Below are 19900 nucleotides of genomic sequence, written 5' to 3' on the forward strand. Positions count from 1 at the left end.
AGTTGAACTCTTGACTTTTCATTTTGTTTCAGGCAGTTTTTGCCATGTACAAATTTACTTTTATAAAGACAAACATCAATATTACTTTTATGGCTTCTCAGTTTGTATCATACATAAAAAAGCCTTTCCCACATCTAAATTTTTAAGAAATGTCTAATAGTTTTTTCTAATACATTTATTGAGGGCTCACTTCGGCAGCACATATACTAATACATTTATTGAATAATCCATGTTTCTCCTGGAGATATGAAACACCACCTTCTCCAAACACTAAATTCCTACATGTGTTGAGGCTATTTCTGGAAGCTCTATACTCTTTCACTTATCTGCCTATCAAGTCATGAGTCATATCACATTTTTAATTACTGTAGCATTGCATTTTTTCCAGCTTTATCAGGAAATAATTGACATATGACAATGTGTAACTTTAAGGTGTACAATGTTATTTAAAACACATATATTGCAAAATCACCACTACAGCTAACACTTGAATCATGTCACATAATTACCGTTTCTTTTTTGTGACAAGAATATTTGAAATCTACTCTTAACAACTTTCAAGTATAAAATAAAATATTATCAACTACAATCACTATGTTGTACATTAGATCCTCGGGACTTACTCATCCTGTAACTGAAAGTTTATACTCTTTGATCAACATCTCCCCTCTTCCCTCAAGTCCTGGCCCTGTTAACCACCATTCTAGTCTGTTTCTGAGTTGACTTGTTAGATTCCATACGTTAAGTGATGCTACATGGTACTTTTCTTTGTCTGACTTATTTCACAGCGTAATGCCCTCAAGGTCCATCCATGTTACAAATGGCAAGATGTCCATCTTTCTCATACATGAATAGTATTTCATGTTCATATACACATGCCACATCATCTTAATCCATCTTTATCCCTTCATCCATTGACAGGCCCTTAGGCTGTTTCCATATCTTGGCTACTGTGAATTAATGCCACAATGAACACAGAAATGCAGATTATCTCTTCAAGATCCTGTCTGCATTTCTTTTGGATACATATCCAGAAGAGTACTGTTTGATCATATAGTAGTTCTATTTTTAATTTTTTGAGCATCCACTATACTGCTTTCCATTGTGGCTTAGTCAATTTACATTCCCACCAACAGTGCACAAGGGTTCCCTTTTGCCCACGTTCTCCTAAACATTGGTTCTCTCTTATCTTTTTGATTTTAGCCATTCTAACAGGTGTGAGGTGATATCTCATTGTGGTTTTGATTTGCATTTCCCAGACGACTAGTGATTTTGAATAACTTTTCATATACCTGTTGGTCATTTGTAGATCTTTAGAAAAATGTCTATTCGGTTTCTTTGCTCATTTTTAATTAATTGGATTTTGCTTTTTTTTTTTTCCTATTGAGTTATATAACTTCTTTACATATTTTGGATGTTAACCCCTTATCAGATATATGACTTTATTATTTTCTTCCATTCCATAGGTTGCATTTTCATTCTGTTGATGGTTTCCTTTACTGTGCAGAAGCTTTTTAATTTGATATAGTCCCACTTGTTTTTCCTTTTGCTGTCAAATCCAAAAAATCACTGCCAAGAGTGATGTCAAGGAGCTTACTCCCCATGCTTTCTCCTAGGAGTTTTATGGTTTCAGGTCTCACATTCAAGTCTTTAATCCATTTTGAGTTGATTTCTGTGTACGGTATAAGAGAGGGGGCAGCCTCATTCTTTTGTATGTGGCTGTCCAGTTTTCCCAATACCATTTATTGAGAGACTGTTCTTTCCTCATTGTAGTCTTGGCTCCTTTGTCATAAGTTAATTGACCAAATATGCATGGGTTCTGTGCTCTTTAATCTGTTGTAATGACCTATATGTCTGTTTTTATGCCAACACCACACTGTTTTGATTACTACAGCTTTGTAATACAGTTTGAAATCAGCAAGGGTGATGGCTCCCCACCTTTATCTTTCTTAAGACTGTTTTGGATATTTGGGGCCTTTTGTGGTTCCCCACAAATTTTAGGATTGTTTGTTCTATTTCTATGAAAAATACCATTAGAATTTTGATAGAGATTGCACTGTATCTGTAGATCACTTTGGGTAATAAGGACAGGTTAACAATATTAATTCTTCCAATCTACAAGCACAGAATATCTTTCCATTTTTTGTCTTTACTTTATTTCACCAATGTCATACCTTTCAGCATACAGACCTTTCACCTCCTTGATTAAATGTATTCCTAAATATTTTACTCTTTTTTTTCTTTTCTTTTATTTTTTTCTTAATTTCTCTTTCTGCTAATTCATTGTTAGTATATAGAAATGCAATTGGTTTTTGTATACTGATTTTGTACCCTGTAGCTTTACTGAATTCATTTATTAGTTCTAACAGTTTTCTGATGAAGTCTTCCAGGTTTTCTATATATAATATTGTCATCTGCAAATAGAGATGATTTTACTTCTTCCTTTCCGATTTGGATGCCTTTTATTTCTTTTTCTTGCCTAACCACTCAGGCTACGACTTCTAATATGATGTTGAATAGGAGGGGTGAGAGTGGGAATCTTGTCTTGCTCCCCTTCTTAGAAGAAAAGCTTTTAGCTTTTCACCACTGGGTATAATGTTAGTTGTGGGCTTGTCATATGTGGCTTTTGTATGCTTCCTCTATGCCCACTTTGTTGGGGGAGTTTTTATCATAAAAGGATGTTGAATTTTGTCAAATGCCTTTTCTGCATCTACTGAGATGACTGTATAATTTTTATCCTTCCTTTTCTCAATGTGGTATAATACACTTTCATATCTAATGGGGCTAGTCATTACTTATCAGTCTTTTCTTTCAGTTTCTCTACCTTTTCTTTTGTCTTTTTTTTCCTATATGAACTAGTAAACTAGAAGGGGGAATTATTCAGAATACAGCACAAAGAGATAAAGTAATAGACAATATAACAAAAAGATTAAGACATATAAATAATATTCAAAAAGAGAAAGAATAGGAAACAATGTTTGAAAATGTAATGGATAACAATTTCCTAAAATTGCTGGGAAAAAAAAAATCCTCAGATGAAATGCATGATAGCCAAGCAGAACAATTAGAGCTAAATCCACAGCTAAATATGTCATAGTAAGACTGCTAAATGCTAAGGACAATGAGAAAACTTAATAGTTACACCTGAGTGTTCTCTTTTTGCCACTTACTATTCTAAGCAATTTTCTTATTTCAACTGCTTCTCCCAACAATTCTGTAAGATCACCACTATTGTTTTCCCATTTTATAATTATAAAAGTAAGGTAGAGCAAAGCCAGGACTCGAAATCAGATGGTCTTGTACCAGAATCCATGCTTTTAATCACTATGTTATACTGCTCTTCCAGCAACTAAAGTAATAGACTTCCCAACAGCAACAAAAAATGAGAATTTGCTACTCACTGACATTCAATGAAAAAACTACTGAAAACTATACTTCAGAAAGAAGGAAACGGAATCCAGAGGAAAAAATGAAATACAAGCAACAACAGTGAGCAAAGAAATAGGTAAACAGGTTTGCAAAGGCAGATGGAGCAGTTTAAAAATAGCATGCAGTTTAAAAATAAGATGAAAGAGGGGCGCCTGGGTGGCTCAGCCGTTAAGCGTCTGCCTTCGGCTCAGGTCAGGATCCCAGGGTCCTGGGATTGAGCCCCGCATTGGGCTCTCTGCTCTGCAAAGAGCCTGCTTCTCCCTCTCCCACTCCCCCTGCTTGTGTTCCCTCTCTCACTGTGTCTCTCTCTGTCAAATAAATAAATAAAATCTTAAAAAATAAATAAATAAAAATAAGATGAAAGAAGAAAACTAAAGTTCTAGATCTGAATAGAAGACAGGTAAAGATACTGATCAGAATTCCTAAAAACAAGGCTATATGTTAAAAATTATAGGAATCTTTAAAAATCCAATTCTATACTCAGCCAAACTATCAATCCAGAGTAAAGGTAATATAGCCATTTTCTTACAAACAAAAATCCCTTAAAACTTTACCTCCCAACATGAACTTATTTTAAAAATACAGATAGATAAATAAATAAGAAATAAATAGATAGGTCTGTTTTCATGGGTTAGTACATATACATGTATTTCTTAGCTCTGGGCACTGAGAGAGCCTAGAAGCAGTGACAAGATAATAGCAATGTGCAAGCCCAGCATCTAGATTTGGGCTTTCAAATACCATTCTCCAAAGGAACCAGGGCTCCTTGAAGAAATGGATGGGTCTAAAGCTACAAAAGGGAAAATATAAAGTTAGCCTGGAGCATCTTCTAGTGCCAAAAAGTAAGGGGCGGGGGGAAAGATGAGGGTATGTCAAAAGCAGATAGGACTCAATCTGAAAAAGCACCCAACGGCTAAACCTAGAACAAATCATTTGAGCAACAAAATAGATTACAATAGTATTAAATTATAATCAAAGGAAAAAAATGGGTTCATACTGATGTAAACAACTAAATAAGTTCCTACTGATAGACAACTGAGTAAATAAATTAACAAATGCAGGACAAGGGACAAATCTTCCTTACAGAAGAATTCTAATTAATAAATGCAGAAAAAATGTGGGAAATAGAAAATCACCATTAAAACACCACAGTTAATAACTGCTATAGGCAAGAACCACTGATGAATGTTAAAATTAGTGGACAAACTTTAAGGAAATACAGAATAGATGCACAGCCTCAAAACAGCTCCCTCAAAATACTTACTAGTGACTATGGTAGTTTCAATACACCCATATCCTGTGACACTCCTTCCTCTCTCTAGGAAGTGGAACTTAAATCCCTCTCTTTGAGTGTGGGCTGCACTCAGCAACTCACTTCTAATGAACAGCGTATGAAAAGGGAAAAATCCTAACTTGACAGCAGAGAACCCTGGCAGACACCACCTTAATCAAGAGATCAAGGTTATCCTCACCAGTAATAAGCCACGTTGACAGCATGTACTCCGGATATGCAATGAGAAGGGCACTTTACCTCTGTGGAATACTCTTTCCTGAAAACCCACAATCCTGGTCTAATCATGAGAAAAACCCAAATTGAGGGACAGTCTATAAAATAGCTGACCAGTATACTTCAAAATTATCACGAAAATGAAAGGTAAGAAAAGACAGAAAAACTGGCATAGTCTAAGGAGACTGAGAGAACACTTCAACTACATGCAGTGTGGTAGCCTGTACAATGTTTAAGAAAAAATATGGGACTATCTTTACGACATGGGGTTCTAGGTGGATGTCGTCAGTCCATTCCCAAAGTACAAATCTTAAGGAGAAAAAAATGACGTATCTGACAAAATTAAGTATTTGTCAAGAAAAGTCTCCATAAAAAAGTCAAAAGACAATCCACTGACTGGAAAAAAAAAAATAATGCTTAACAGACGTTTAGTCTCCGACACCTGGGTGGCTTAGTCGTTAAACATCTGCCTTCGGCTCAGGTCATGATCCCAGGGTCCTGGGATCGAGCCCCACATCGGGCTCCCTGCTCTGCGGAAAGCCTGCCTCTCCCTCTCCCACTCCCCATGCTCGTGTTCCTGCTCTCTCTGTGTCTCTCTCTGTGAAATAAATAAATAAAATCTTAAAAAAAAAAAATTTAGTCTCTAGAACATATAAACAACCTCTGCAAATTCAAAGAAAAAGAAAAAAATACCAATTTTTAAAATGGGCAAAGGATATGAACAGGAGAAGATACCAAAATGTACAATAAAAATTTGGGAAGATACTCAGTCCCACAATTAGGAAAATATAAACTAATACAATCAGTACAGAAAATTCAAAGAATTATGCTTACTATGAAAATAGCTTTTAGTGAAGGTGAAATGGCTGTTAAAAGGTGTTTGTCTTTTACAGAAAATATTATACACAAGGAAACATTCACTTAAGCATTTAAATATACTTACTTACTAAAACCAAAGTTGATTGACTGATCGCTGAGAATTTCAAACTGTACAGGACGATCGCCCATGCAGTATTTTCTTAATAACTCAAGGCAGGTATGTAATGTTTTTCTTGAGGGCTTATTTTCATGAAAAAGATCACCACCTAACAAAATAAAATCCACCTAATCAACAGAAAATAGTGTGAAAATTAGTATGTTTTATGGGTAAGAACGTTAAAACTATAGATTAAAGGGGTAGGGAAAAAAACTCATAAGAGATACTATTGTGTATGAAGATTTAAAGTTTTATATTTTATTTATTCAAGGGGCTTGCCAGTCTGTTGATTAATCTGACTCCAACTCAGGTTCTTAGGCCACCTTTCAAAAAAGCCACCTTCAAATTATTATACCAAACCTCTGACTCATGCTACTGGAAGTGACCATTATTTCTTTTTTTGTTGTTGTTATCTAAATCAAACACAAATTTAGCACTTTAACAGCACCTATGGACGAGAGAGCCAATTCAATTCAGATTACTCAGTCAATTCATTCAATAATTACTTAGGGCTCCTATAGGCACTGGCACCTAAGGAAATAGCAATCTACAAAACAGATGATGTCCATGCCCTCATTAAACACTGACAGAGTGCAATTCCCTATACTGGGCCCTGAGGATACAAATGATGGATAAAATACAACCTCTTTCCTAAATATGTTCAGAGTCTAAAGAAGAGACAAAGTGTTACACATCTGAACAGAACTCAAATTCAGACATGCACTAGACTGGGTATGTAAACAAACCAGGAGCAGCAATGACATCACAATCAATTCTAACTGAAGGGAAAAAACTCATTGAGGACAGGGAGTCCAGAAGGGATATGCCAACACGGTGGCATTTGAGTTGCACTATGAAGAATAAATGAGACTTTAAGGAAGAGCATTCTAGAAACAAGAGAAAAAAAATTATACAGAAAAAGAGTTCAACACTCACACTTTCAGGAAGTGTATAATCTACCTAAAGAAACTTGATTAAATTCTTAATTATACAAAAGAACCCAGCAGTACAGATCACTTGGGCTATAGCAGTGAGGGGGAGCGGAATACAGCACCCCCCAAAAGTGTCACTTTGGCACGTGGACTGTTTTGAGCTAAAGGCAGTTAAGACTGGGCAGACTCAGGAAAAGCTTTTTTTTGTTTGTTTTATCCCCCTTAACTGCCTGAAAGAATTTAGACAGGGGGCCTATACTAGGAAGAGAGCTAGTACCAGAGAACTTTTTATCTCTGCATGGCATGGCAAACATTTGCTCTTCCCATCTTCCTATGAATTATCTTCCTCCCCTTTGAAGTCCCAGACCTCTACCCACTCTCTCCTTAGCTCAGGATGGCAATATAAGCCTCAATTATCTGACTGTCAGGGAGTCTAATATTTTTATGAGGCTCCTATACATACAAAATTTGTTTTGCTCCTGTTCATGTGTCTTATGTCAATTTAATTATTAGACCAGCCCAAGAACCTAAAAGAAAGGAAGGGAAAAGTTTTCCATCTTACAGTAGTCAGAGAAGCTTCAATAACAGTGTGGGACTAAAGCTAGCTCTTCAAAAATGAACAAGAGTTAAGGAAGAAAATGATCACAACAGCATAGGAAAAAAACAACAACAAAGAAAACAAAACAAAAAACATTTTGAGGGGGAGTAGTGATCTAAATGATATAGTTTCACTTTTGCAAGATGAAGAGTTCTGGAGGTTGGTTACACAGCAATGTGAATGTGCTTAATGCTGATAAAGTGTACACTTAAAAATGGTTAAGATGGTAAATTTTGTTACGTGTATATTTTACCACAAATTAAAAAAAAAATTTTTTTTTTCATTTTTAAAAGCTGGTTTGTGACTCCAGGGAACACTGAAAAGGGCACAACCTGCTTCTATGGTATTCCTGCCGAAAGTGAATCTAATCATGAGGAAATATCAGACAAATCCAACAGAAGATTCTCTAGCAGGAAACAGACCTCCTTTGGCTCCAAGTTTCTCTGCCCTCAGGGATACGAGGAAGCCATCTTAAAAGGAGATAGTGCTAGATATTCCCTTATTCATTAACAAAATTTTAAGAGTTACCTACTGCTTGCTAGATCCTTCCTAGATTTTAAGATACAGCATGAACAAGCAGAAAAGATTTTTCACTCTCATGGGAGTTGACCTTCTAGTGGAGAAGATCGATAGTAAACAAGTAGCCAATTCAATATATTATTTCAGATGGTGTTATGAAAAAAATAAACAGAGTAACTGAAGTGTTTGGAGATATCCAGGAAGACCTCTCCAAAAAGGTAAAACGTGCTCCCCAGATGTGCAGAGGTCCCAGAGGAGAACATGCTAGGGTGGATGGAGCACACTGAACGATGCAGAGAGTTGTAAAAGTCTCCTGGCAGGGGCCAGATCAAGTTGAGCCTTGTAGTTTGAATTTTATTTTAGTCAATGGAAGGCCACTTGAAGATTTTAAGCAGCAGAGTGATATGATCTGTTTTATGTTCACTTGGCTGCTATGCTGAATAGATGCAGGGAAAAAGAATGCAAATAGAAAGACCAATGGGGAGTACTGCAGTCCAGCAAAATAGGATAAATGTTTTAGGCTAAACACATAGGCACAAAAACACTTTCCATATATATTCAGGAGGAAGAACCAAAGGACCTGCAGAAAAACTGAACAAGACTCTGAGGAAAAGTCAAGGTTAAAGATACTAATTTGTAAGTCACAAGCATTTATGTTTACTCCCCAGCTCTCTCCTAAAATGTCCAGGACATTTCAAGGACTTGCTGGAATGTTGACCTGAATGCCCTATTGGAATCTCCAACTCAAATGGTCTAAATCAGAATTCATCACCTTCCGACATAAAGAAGTACCTCTTCCTTATTTAGAAGGAATTTCTATTATTGGTACCACCATTCACCCAAACTTAACATACTCTAGACTTTGTCCTCTCCCTTTCCCTCCCAAACTTAACACACTCTAGACTTTGTCCTCTCCGTTTCCCTCAACTTCACCCCTGAAGTATGCAAATCTAATCTTTGAAATACCTCTTGCATTCACTTCCTCTTTTCCATCCCACGCCACGGTGTCCAATTCACCCTATACCCTGTTGCCAAATGATTTTCCATTGAATTGGGTACAAACTCCTCAATCTGGCATTTGAAGCCCTCCTAATGCAGCTCAAACAGCGTTTCTGGTCTTTCAGCATGCTTTCTAACATATGGCCTACTAATGAGCCAAACTGACCTGTTGTACCCCTAACATACCTCATACTGTCTCACCTCTGTGCCCTTCCTCCTGTTTCCTGTGAAATGTACATTCTCTATGCTCTTCACCCATCAAAAGCCTACTCATTCTTCAAAGCCCAAGTTAAATGCCACCTCGTTCATTAAACTGATCTTGCCTTCCTCTATATGTGATCTCTTCTACTTCTAAACTCCCAGAAAGACTGATTGTAATTTTCTTATGGTTCTTACCACATAAGACCTTGCATCTGAGCATTATGGACATCTGTCTTATCTCACATACCAGTATCCTGTATGTTCTTGGCACACAGAAACGATGAGTCATCTTTCCATTTCAAACAGAAACTGCCACAGGATCCTGCACTCAGTAAACACCCCATAAATATGTGTAAACTTTCATAAACTTCTAACAAAACCAACTCCTACTTTAATTAAGGTCACAAAGCACTTAAAATCTGCTTTGGGTTTGTAGTACATTGATATTTAAGCAGGCAATGTGAGCATATGAGCCTATAAAACAAACCTCCAACTTTAAGAAAGGAAGAGAGTCTACCGACTAAGGGAGCATAGTAGAAACTGAAAAAATGTAAACCAAACTCACTTCCTTTTCCTGGGCAAGTCTTAAAATTTCATCCAGTGTTACAAATGTATCATTTCCTCTGACTGCATCTTTCTCCATAAATCCCAGATGAATATCTGTTGCAACTAAGATTTTAAATGTATTTTCATCATCACTATATAAAAAAAGAAGAAACATTTCAATATAATTCATTAAAAGATGCTCAAGAAGATTAAAGCCTAAATTTAGAAGATATATAATAGTTATACAGTAAAATCACTTTTCTAGCTTTTAAAATAGGTCTGAAAATTTGAAGCATTCAACAGATCTTCAATGTTACATAGTTTGCCTACACCTAATTCAAAATAGAACAAACACTCGTGAACTTTAAAAAGATTCTGTGACTCCTTTCAAAAAAGTATAACCTTATTACAACTCCAGTGTTACACACTCCTTTGGACCCTGGACCTAAAAGCTTCGTTGTTTTCCAATTCTGTTCCGTCCCGAAATCCCAAAAGGATTTGACCCTGTATCTAAACTTGCTATTTATCTATTTTGCACTCTTCAAGGAAAATCAGAGTTGACTGTTAATTTAAAAAGCCTTCTTACTTTATAAGTAGATTTTGTCCCAATAAACTAGTAACTCACATTCAAGCCCCTGAAGACACCTGCTTGATTCTATTCCCTACATAAAGTTAGTGTTTCATTAACAAATCTGGCCAAGTAACAAAACAGATTTACAATTCCATCTGAATTTGGTAGTATCCAAAGGTACTCTCATGTGAAGCAGCAATGTAGTAGTTATTAATACCTTCTTCAGTTTAATGTAACTTTTAACTTTCTTTAAAATACTTGGGGCAGCTGGGTAGCTCAGTTGGTTAAGTGCCTGCCTTTGGCTCAGGTCAGGAATGTATTTCGGGGATCCCTGCTCAGTGAGAAGCCTGCTTCTCCCTCTCCCTCTGCCCCTCCCTCCCACTCAAGCTCTCTTTCTCAAGTAAGTAAATAAAATCTTAAAAAAAAATTTTTAAAACCTTTCTTTAAAATACTTATGTATCTATGAACTCTTCTCAACTTCTACATGTAAAGAAGTAGGTATTATTATCTTTGAAAAATGAGAGGGCGCCTGGGTGGCTCAGTTGGTTAAGCGACTGCCTTCGGCTCAGGTCATGATCCTGGAGTCCCAGGATCGAGTCCTGCATCGGGCTCCCTGCTCAGCGGGGAGTCTGCTTCTCCCTCTGACCCTCCTCCCTCTCATGCTCTCTGTCTCTCATTCTCTCTCTCTCAAATAAATAAATAAAATCTTAAAAAAAAAAAAATTTAAAAAAAAAAAGAAAAATGAGAAAACTAAACAGAGAAATTAAGTAATTTACCGCACAAATAAGTGGAAGAAACAGGATTTAACCACTCGGTCTATTTTCACTAAACCATAATGAACTTAAAACAACTTTCAGATATATCTCCAAAATTGAAATCTTTATATATGAGATTTTTCCAGGAAAGATTTCTCTTCAGAAACTTCAAAGATGAAATATATGCACAAGTTCTAACTGCTACACACACACCGGCTGATCAGAATACTTTCAAAATCACATTACCCTATGCTTCCACAGCAATTTATAAAATATTTTCAAATGAATTCCCTCATTTAAACATCTAAATTAATCTGAGAAAGGCAATTTTGTTCCAATTATATACATAAAGTGAAGAAATTGATGCAAGGTTCAGAGAACTGCTAACTTGCCCAAGGTCACACAGTATTAACCAAGGAATTGAAATCGGGGTGCAACACTCCAAGTCTAAAGCTTTTTCCACGTAACTTCTGATTCTTTTATTGATTTTCATTTTACTCAAATTCATTTCCAATTTATTCAACACTAGAGCAATTTACTATTCTAAAAATCTGCTTAAACAGGCTTGCATTGACCAGTGTGACTTCCCAACAAAAGTTCAAGAATATTGAGAGCTTCAATATTTTAAGACAAAACCTAAGAATATAAACTTATATACTACAGTAATATACCAAATTACTGCAAGGCCTCAATATATAGCTATATATTATCTTTTAGTTAGCAAACATATATTAATTTTTTAACATTCTAAATACTCTTTTTGATGACTAACATTTCTGTTCATAGGCAAGCTATTTACTGCTAATTTTTTAAATAAGTTTTCGTTCATGGTGATCATAGTTGATGGGCTTTAGGAATCCAAAGCAACAAAAAAGATCCCAGAAGACAAGTTCTTACAGGGCATCCGCAGGACTCATTTTTATGGTCAGTCCAGCTCCTCTGGAACCAGTTTTCTCTCCAAGTACTCCTGGGTCGTGTGATCAAATACGTCAGAAAACTCACTCGATTCCAAATTCTAGCAAATTCTAAAAGCAAAATTACATTATTGTAAAACATACATTCTTTTAAAAAACTACCAATTTTAGGAATCTCATTTCCATCTATGCACCTACTATATTTTTATTTTTTAAGGGCTAACAATAGAAAATAGCCCATCTCCAGTACCATCTCAGTTTCACCATTATGATTAAAGTATTGGAAACTAATGTTTATTAGATAAATGGACAGAAAGAGACACATACAGCAGTTCTGGTTTAGCACACAAAACAACTCTGGATGTGCAGAAATGTTTTAAACAGCATGCACAGGCTACCCTGGAGCGTCGAGAAAATCCCGTAATTGCTGCTCAACCACAGGATTGTTTAAAGGAATGGTTCAGTTTAGGAAAAGAGAAGGGCCCCACCTTTAAAACTAGTGTAAATAAACAGAAACACGTGCTCCTGCGCCCGCAAGGCAAGTGGAAATGGCCAAGATATTCCGTGAACCCGTCCCACGTCCGGACTCTCGGTTCCTTCCAGATTCTAAGCCTCAACACACCACCCCCACCCGCAACTGGACAGTCTGAAGCCAGAATCAGAACCCTCTAGGGCTTAGCCGACCGGTCCCATTCTTTCCAGAGTCAATCCACTTAGGGCTTCCGCCCGGGATCCCACAAAATAGGAGGCGGTACGATTCCTAAATTACCCCACACCTACACTCTCCAAAGCCCCCGCACCAGACCCCCAGGCTGTCGTTTACCCGGGAAGAAGGAGCGGGATTCGTGAGAAAAAAAGCAACAGCACCTCGAGAGCCTGCACGTAAGAAGAACCTGCCGGGCCATAAACCTGAATTAGGCGGGAGAGGAAAAAAAAAAAAAAAAGCAACTCATTCTCTCGCGATACCTCATTGATGACGTAGCGCTTCAAGTCTTCTTCGGCTCTCATTGGCTGCCGAATGCCGTGAGCGAGCCGGGAAAGTAGCGGCGTCGCCCCGCCCTCAAGCAGGAGCCAATCCTGAGAAGCCGAGGGACGACCCCGGAAGCGAGGTCCGCGATAAAGATGTTTCCCTTCTTTAAGGTGGGTAGCTCTTGCTTGTCCCGGACCGCGCTCCTTGATCCTCTCGCGCCACCTAAAAACTACTGGGCCCTTGGGGGCGGGTCATTTGTCGACCCCGAATGAGCCCGGCAGTTCGGGCCGCGTCGTGGATCCGGGGTAGGGCTGGAGCGGCTTCCCCACTCTTGGCTGTTTGGAAGGCCGCAGGCGCGACTGCGGGCCTGGGAAGTGACCAATCGGTGCCAGAGGGCCGGGACTGGGGGCCTTCTCCCTCACTCCCACTCCCCAGAATTAGAGTATTCTGACCCTTTTTTTCCCTGCTTCCCCTTATTTTCACCCCTGGATCCCGGGTTCAGCACATCTGTATTGCTTTGTGCTGATAGCAGTAAAATATAATACAGTAAAAAAATAATGTGAAACTTTTGAATTAGAAAACTTGACCTTTTAGTTCCATTGAAGCGTCCCTAATCTAGGGCAGGTTGTTTTATTCCGAAGTTCGGCGCCTTCACCGGTAAAATGGGGTTTATGACCGCATCTGTCACTGAGTTGTTTGTGAGGCGACATAGTTTAGATCTCTGTCGAAATCTGTTCTTTTAAACATACCCTATTTCTTCTTGGTTGAGGACCATCGAGTAAGAATCTTAATCGATTTTTTAAAATCCTGAATCGGAGATGCACCTAGGTTTGACTCTTTAAATTAAATCATCTAAAATTAGAAAAGAAATTTTATATGTGAGTTATTGTATCTGGAGCACTAAGTTCAGAATTTATTTTAAAAAGTGGGGGGAGTTTTTATAGAAAGGAAAGGGGAGGATAAAATATGTGCCTTATTGTTCTGTATTTGATATGATTAAATGAACTTTATGGTATCTGTTCAAAGTGTTTAATGAACTGATGCATGATCATTTTTGTGTTGCAAGGTTCAGGAAATAGATAGTAAAGAAAAAAATGAGAACCCCAATGGGAGTTCCCACATACAGATCACAAATACCGAGAACAAACTGGTGGTTACCAGAGGGGAGAGGGGTGAGGAGATAGACAAAATAGGTGAAAGGTTTGAGGAGGTACAAACTTCCATTTATAAAATAAATAAGTCACAGAGATGAAAAGCACAGCATAGAGAATATAGTCAACAATACAGGAAGTATAGTCAGTAATACAGTATACTGTGGTGAGCACTGAGTAATGTATAGAATTGTCGAATCACTGTTTGTACACCTGAAACTAACACTGTATATCAACAATTCTTCAATAATAAAAAGTGAAAATTCCAAAAGAACTAATAAAAGATAAAGTAATTCCGATGGGTCTCAGTAGACTCTGAAAAGCTGGGAAGAACTTGGAAATCCTTTAGTACAGTCATTACATTTTATAATGAAGTAACAGGCCCAGAGACGCTATTAGTCATAAGTGATAAATTTAAACCTAAGGTTAGTACTTTTGGCACTAGTAATAAAATCTAATGCCACATTAGGATTGAATACTGTTAAACTTGTGAAATTAGAAAGAAATTAGTATCTTAAGGGAAGACCAACTCTGGAACTTCTCAGTAGCCATTCCAAACAAAATCAAGTGATAGGGCTTTAATTAGATTTAATTCTACAAATATTAATGCCCTTTGTATAAGTAGGACATAAATATAAGTTAAATACAGTCTCTATCCTTAAGCTTATAATCTAAGGAAATAATTAGTGCTGAAATAAGACAATAGGTAGAACAAAAAAGGCTACCAGAGAGAAATCAAATTTGGAAGTTCCAAGAAAGAATGGAAGAGAGAACATCTGAGAAGAGCCTTGAAAGACTGGTAGGATTTCAACAAATGTAATCAGGAGCCTGAGAAATGGTATTTTTAAAAGATATTTATTAGTTATTTGCATTTTTAAAAATTGATTAAGATTTAATAAGCTGTGTAACTCTTTAATACTGGTTTATAAATTAATGTGGCAGCTTAGCTGAATTAATATCACTTCCTTCAAGAAGCCTTCTCTAATCCTTTAGGACTGTGTTCATTATAACCCTCTTGTATACTCATTGTGTCTGGACAGAGTCCTGTCCTTGCACAGCTCATGCTGTTGTTGCCAGTCGCCTCGACTAGACAATAACCTTCCTGAGGTTAAGACATGGACCTTGTTCATTATTGAATCCCAGTGCCCAAAGACTGGCACAGACCAGGCATTCTATTCATATTTGTTGAATGGTGAATGATAGCTGAAATTCAGTTCAAAACAAGAAGCCAACTAAGAACTATAGCTGTCTATCAATGAATGGGACTCCTTTTTAAAGCAGTGAGTTTTCTCAAGCTGAAATTATTAAAGTAGAAATAGGATAATTATTACAGATGTTATAATAAAGATACTTGGATTGATGAGAGGTTTGTACAGATTCCTTGGGGCTATTCCGTCTCTAAGAATTCTTTGAAGTAATTTATTAGAAACTAAAAGTTTTTGTTTCTGCTTTACATCATCTGTGTGTCTAGTTTATAAAAATCGTGAATGTGCCTGTTTTTTAAATTATGGTTTAAAAGCTTTAAGCATTTATCACTCTTAGTATAATACAATAGTATCGAAACCAATAGATTCAGAATAATATAACCATTGACTTAGTAGAATTAAAAAAAAATAAGGAGTTTTAACCATTAAAGGTATAGGTAACAATTTCAGCTCTGGTATTTAGAGAATGTGAAGACTACCAATAAAACCAAAAAGTTTAGACAGGGATTATTGTGTATGTTTGCAAGACTTTGTAATTGATAAACAATTACTATTTTGCTAATAATTTTTGTGTTTGTGTTTCCAGATCTTGATGGACAAAATAAAGCAGATATAATTCACCTCTAGAAAAATTATTTATACCCTGGCATTTGAAATGTTTTGTATTTAGTGTCATAGTAAAAATGGAAAAAGGGAAAGTAAATGATGATGGAAAACCAGACCCAGAAAATTCTTTGGACTTTTCTGAACACTTTAACCAACTTGAATTGTTGGAAACACATGGACACCTTATTCCCACTGGTACCCAAAGTCTCTGGATAGGGAATTCTGACGAAGACGAGGAGCAAGATGAAAAAACCGAAGAGTGGTATCAATTGCAAGAAAAAAAGATGGAAAAAGATCCAAGCAAATTGCTTCTTTGGGCTGCGGAAAAAAATCGGGTAAAAAACAAACAAACAAACAAAAACAGTTAAAGAGGAAACCATAATATAGTAGGAAAAGTACTGGATTCAGAGCCAGAAGACCTGTCCCTGAACCTCTATTTAGTTTGTAACTTTGGGTAAATCCTACCGTTCCTGAACCTCTATTTTCTTACCTATAAAAATGGCCATGATAATACCTGTATCTTTTATACAGGATTTGAGGATCGAATGAGGCAATGTCCATGAAAGGACATAGTAAGTCACAAAGCATCCTATTGGGTATTATTTGGAAATTTAAGGGATAATTATAAAGTTAGCAAGAAATCACCTATATTTTTAAATCATTTATATTAAGTCATTAAGATCATCCTAGAGACAGCTATCATTTAGAAGAGGGAGGATGGGAATTAACATGTTTTGAATATCAACTATACCATGTGCTTTACTACATTATTTGATTTAATCCTCGTATATCCCCACAAGATAAGTAATATTCTTCCCTTTTACAGTTTAAGAAAATGGGATTCAGGAGTATCAATTTGCCCAGTATCATGTAAGCAGTATCATCAAATATATTTTTCCCACTCAGCCACTTCTACTTCATTTTACTAAGTTCTTCCATGTCGGTGGTAGTAAATTAATAACTAAAAAGGTCCTGCATTTTTTGGATAACTTTTTCACCCAGGAGCACACTGCATCCCACCAGAGATCCAGAGACCAAACTGAAAATCACTTCCTGAAAACATGTTTCTAAGGTTGTTTTAGTTTGAAGGAGTTGAGCTACTTAATCTCTAGATTTCCTTGTTACCATTGTATTCTTCTGATAAAGAAATTTATTTTTCAAGGTTTTATGCACTATCTATATTGGTGCGGTAATCCTGTAGAAAAATCTGTTATTATGTTTTCACTAATGAAGTGTAAAATATTAAATATGATTATAGCCTGTATTATTCATCTAGGACTAAAGCTTATATGCAGTGGGCCTTAATTGGGCCAAGAATAAATGCATGATAGTCATACATTCGATACTGATACGTGATTTTCAGAGAGTCACATTCTTAGAAGAAAGAGTGTGGTTAACACTAACTTGATCATTCTTAAATCTGTGGCCATCTGCCCCCCAAAGAAATCGTAAATCATTTTTATTTTAAAGTCCTCTGCTAACAAGTTTTTATGGAACTTAAAAAAAATTTAACACCACTAGACAGTTTAATTTTCTTCATTTACTGTTTTGGGTCACGTTGGGTTTTGAAAAGATCCCTTTTCTTCTCAGCTTACCACAGTGCGGAGACTGCTGTCTGAAAAGGCCACTCACGTGAACACTAGAGATGAAGATGAATATACCCCTCTTCATCGAGCAGCCTACAGCGGACACTTAGAGGTGGTGCGCGAGCTGATCGCACAAGGGGCAGATGTCCACGCGGTGACTGTGGATGGCTGGACACCCCTGCACAGTGCTTGTAAGTGGAATAATACCAGAGTAGCTTCGTTCTTACTCCAGCACGACGCAGATATTAACGCCCAAACAAAAGGCCTCTTGACCCCCTTACATCTCGCTGCTGGGAACAGGGACAGCAAAGATACCCTGGAGCTCCTCCTGATGAACCGCTACATCAAACCGGGTCTGAAAAACAACTTGGAAGAAACGGCCTTTGATATTGCCAGGAGGACAAGTATCTATCACTACCTCTTTGAAATTGTGGATGGCTGCACAAATTCTTCACCTCAGCCATGACGGTTCTAATAATTTTCTTAAGTTTCCGAGTACCAGTGCCTCCTTTGTGTGAGATAGGACATATCCCCATGATAGAAGGTTGACATCAAAAGTTTTACGGTAGAACTCCAGTGGTACACATTCAAATGTCCTTCCAAGTGACATGCCTAACGTTGATGTCAAAATGTATTTGAAGGTTGTTTGGATACATCTTTACTGATCTATGTGGACTTTGTAATTTTTATCAGAAATAATTTTAACACACTTATACTTAAAAACTTGTAACGGGTTGTACAGAAAACTAACGATATTTTTGGTGCTCATCCAAGAGAAGTGTATTTTTAAATATCCCCCATCCTGGGTCTTTGTGGAGTATTTAGTATATTGACATGTATTTTTATAAGGTGAGGCAACTCAGAATTCAATTTAAAAAACTCAAGTATACTGGTGCAGTGCAGCTGTCATCTCCACATCATTATGGCCATTTGCTTTCATTTTAAACCGTAAGAACTGACTTACTCGTGACTTGAATTGTCAGAAGTTTAAGAAAACATTGAAAGAGCTTAGATCTTTGTCTTTTAGAGCAAAGTAGTTAGCTAAAGTGTTTAGTTAGCTAAAGTGTTTAGCTAAAGTGTTTAGTGAATGTAATATACTGCCTCCGCTACCACAGTTCACACAATCCTGTGGACGGTCCTACCTCACCCTGGTCAACCCACGTGATCCTTCTTCCGTCGGTGAGTTGGCATGACCTTTTACACATGCACACAACTCTACCTTGGTCCAAGAGATCATAATGTATCTGCTCGCCAACTGGTTCTACCTGCCTAATCCTGTTTGTTCAGGGCACTGCTCAGATGGTCTCTCTAGTTCACAGGAAGTATCGATTTTTCCAAGGTCCTCCTTTTATACAAATCCTACAAAGGCAAAGAGACAAGGGAAAAGGAATTCTAAGAGTGAAGGGATGATGATTATACTGGGGCTAGATTATAAGTGGCGCAAGCTTTAAAAAGCCACAGTGTGGATGGTGACACGAGTATAAATATGAATATTCAGAAAAAAATAAAAGCTTGGAACAACAAAAATGGCACCAATTCTTGTTTTTCTTTTTTTTTACCAGCACATATCTTCCTTTGACCCATAACCTATGTATTCATGGAGCATACATTGATTGAGCAACTACTCTCTCAGTCTCTCCAGCAGGAGTTTCTCACTGACTACCTAGCCTCTCTGACTATTCCCAAAGGGATTTTTCTCTTAACTTCTTAACACCAGAACTGACATGCTATGGGAAGGAAGCTAAACGAATGCGCCTCTTCTTCAGTTATATATTCACCAAGGCTTGTCTTTTTGAGCCAGCTCATATGATCCAATCACTCTGGATTAACAATGTTATTTAATCAAATAGGTGGTTTTCGGGTTAAAAAAAACTGAATCATCTCAGAAAAGTTAATGTATGAACTGAGTTATCATGACAAGTAGGATTCAAGAATTAGGAGAGCTTTAATTATACTGTGATCTCTGGCTAGGAGAGCCTCAGGTTCAGAGTATCAGTGTCTACGATGCAAGGGTTTGGCAGAATGTGTTGAGTCCAGGGTGCCTGGGTGGCTCAGTTGGTTAAGCATCTGACTTGATTTTGGCTCAGGTCATGATCTCAGGAAGGAAGGATGGAGCCCTGTGTCAGGCTCTGTGCTGGGCATGGAGCCTGCTTAAGATTCTCTCTCTCCCTCTGCCCAACCTCCCCGCCCCCCCCTCCCCCCCCGCCGGCACCCCCTGCACATGCCCACATTCACACACTCTTTTTCTCTGTCTTAAAAAAAAAAAAAAAAGTGGCCCAATTTAGGGATACCAAGTGACAGGTACAGCTGACAGGCAGTGACAATAGAATAGGACCCCATCTATCCTAGCAGACTGCTAAACTAGCTACCTGCTTACCTGAAAGTCACAGAGTCCATGGCTCCTTTCTTTGGAATGAGTTGCATCCATGAGTTTA

At 37.4% G+C, this 19900-nt stretch overlaps 2 protein-coding genes across 2 annotated transcripts in view; one reads left to right on the plus strand and one right to left on the minus strand.

Moving 5' to 3' along the window:
* MRE11 (MRE11 homolog, double strand break repair nuclease) overlaps window positions 1-12053 on the minus strand; it is a 74873-nt gene extending 62820 nt beyond the window's left edge. Inside the window, exons 1-3 of the mRNA XM_044919250.1 lie at window positions 11931-12053; window positions 9727-9859; window positions 5880-6040 (exon numbers count right to left, since the gene is read on the minus strand). Of these exons, the coding sequence (XP_044775185.1) occupies window positions 5880-6040; window positions 9727-9859; window positions 11931-11950 (314 nt within the window). The 5' untranslated portion in view covers window positions 11951-12053. The remainder of the gene's footprint in view (window positions 1-5879; window positions 6041-9726; window positions 9860-11930) is intronic.
* Window positions 12054-13037: 984 nt separating this feature from the next.
* Window positions 13038-18990, plus strand: ANKRD49 (ankyrin repeat domain 49). The gene is made up of 3 exons (XM_021679077.1): window positions 13038-13087; window positions 15860-16214; window positions 17470-18990. The coding sequence occupies exons 2-3, from the start codon at window positions 15957-15959 to the stop codon at window positions 17929-17931; spliced, it is 720 nt and encodes a 239-aa protein (XP_021534752.1). The 5' UTR covers window positions 13038-13087; window positions 15860-15956; the 3' UTR covers window positions 17932-18990.
* Window positions 18991-19900: the final 910 nt, after the last annotated feature.

The sequence above is a fragment of the Neomonachus schauinslandi genome, chromosome 11, assembly GCF_002201575.2.
Source record: "Neomonachus schauinslandi chromosome 11, ASM220157v2, whole genome shotgun sequence".
Taxonomy (NCBI): domain Eukaryota; kingdom Metazoa; phylum Chordata; class Mammalia; order Carnivora; family Phocidae; genus Neomonachus; species Neomonachus schauinslandi.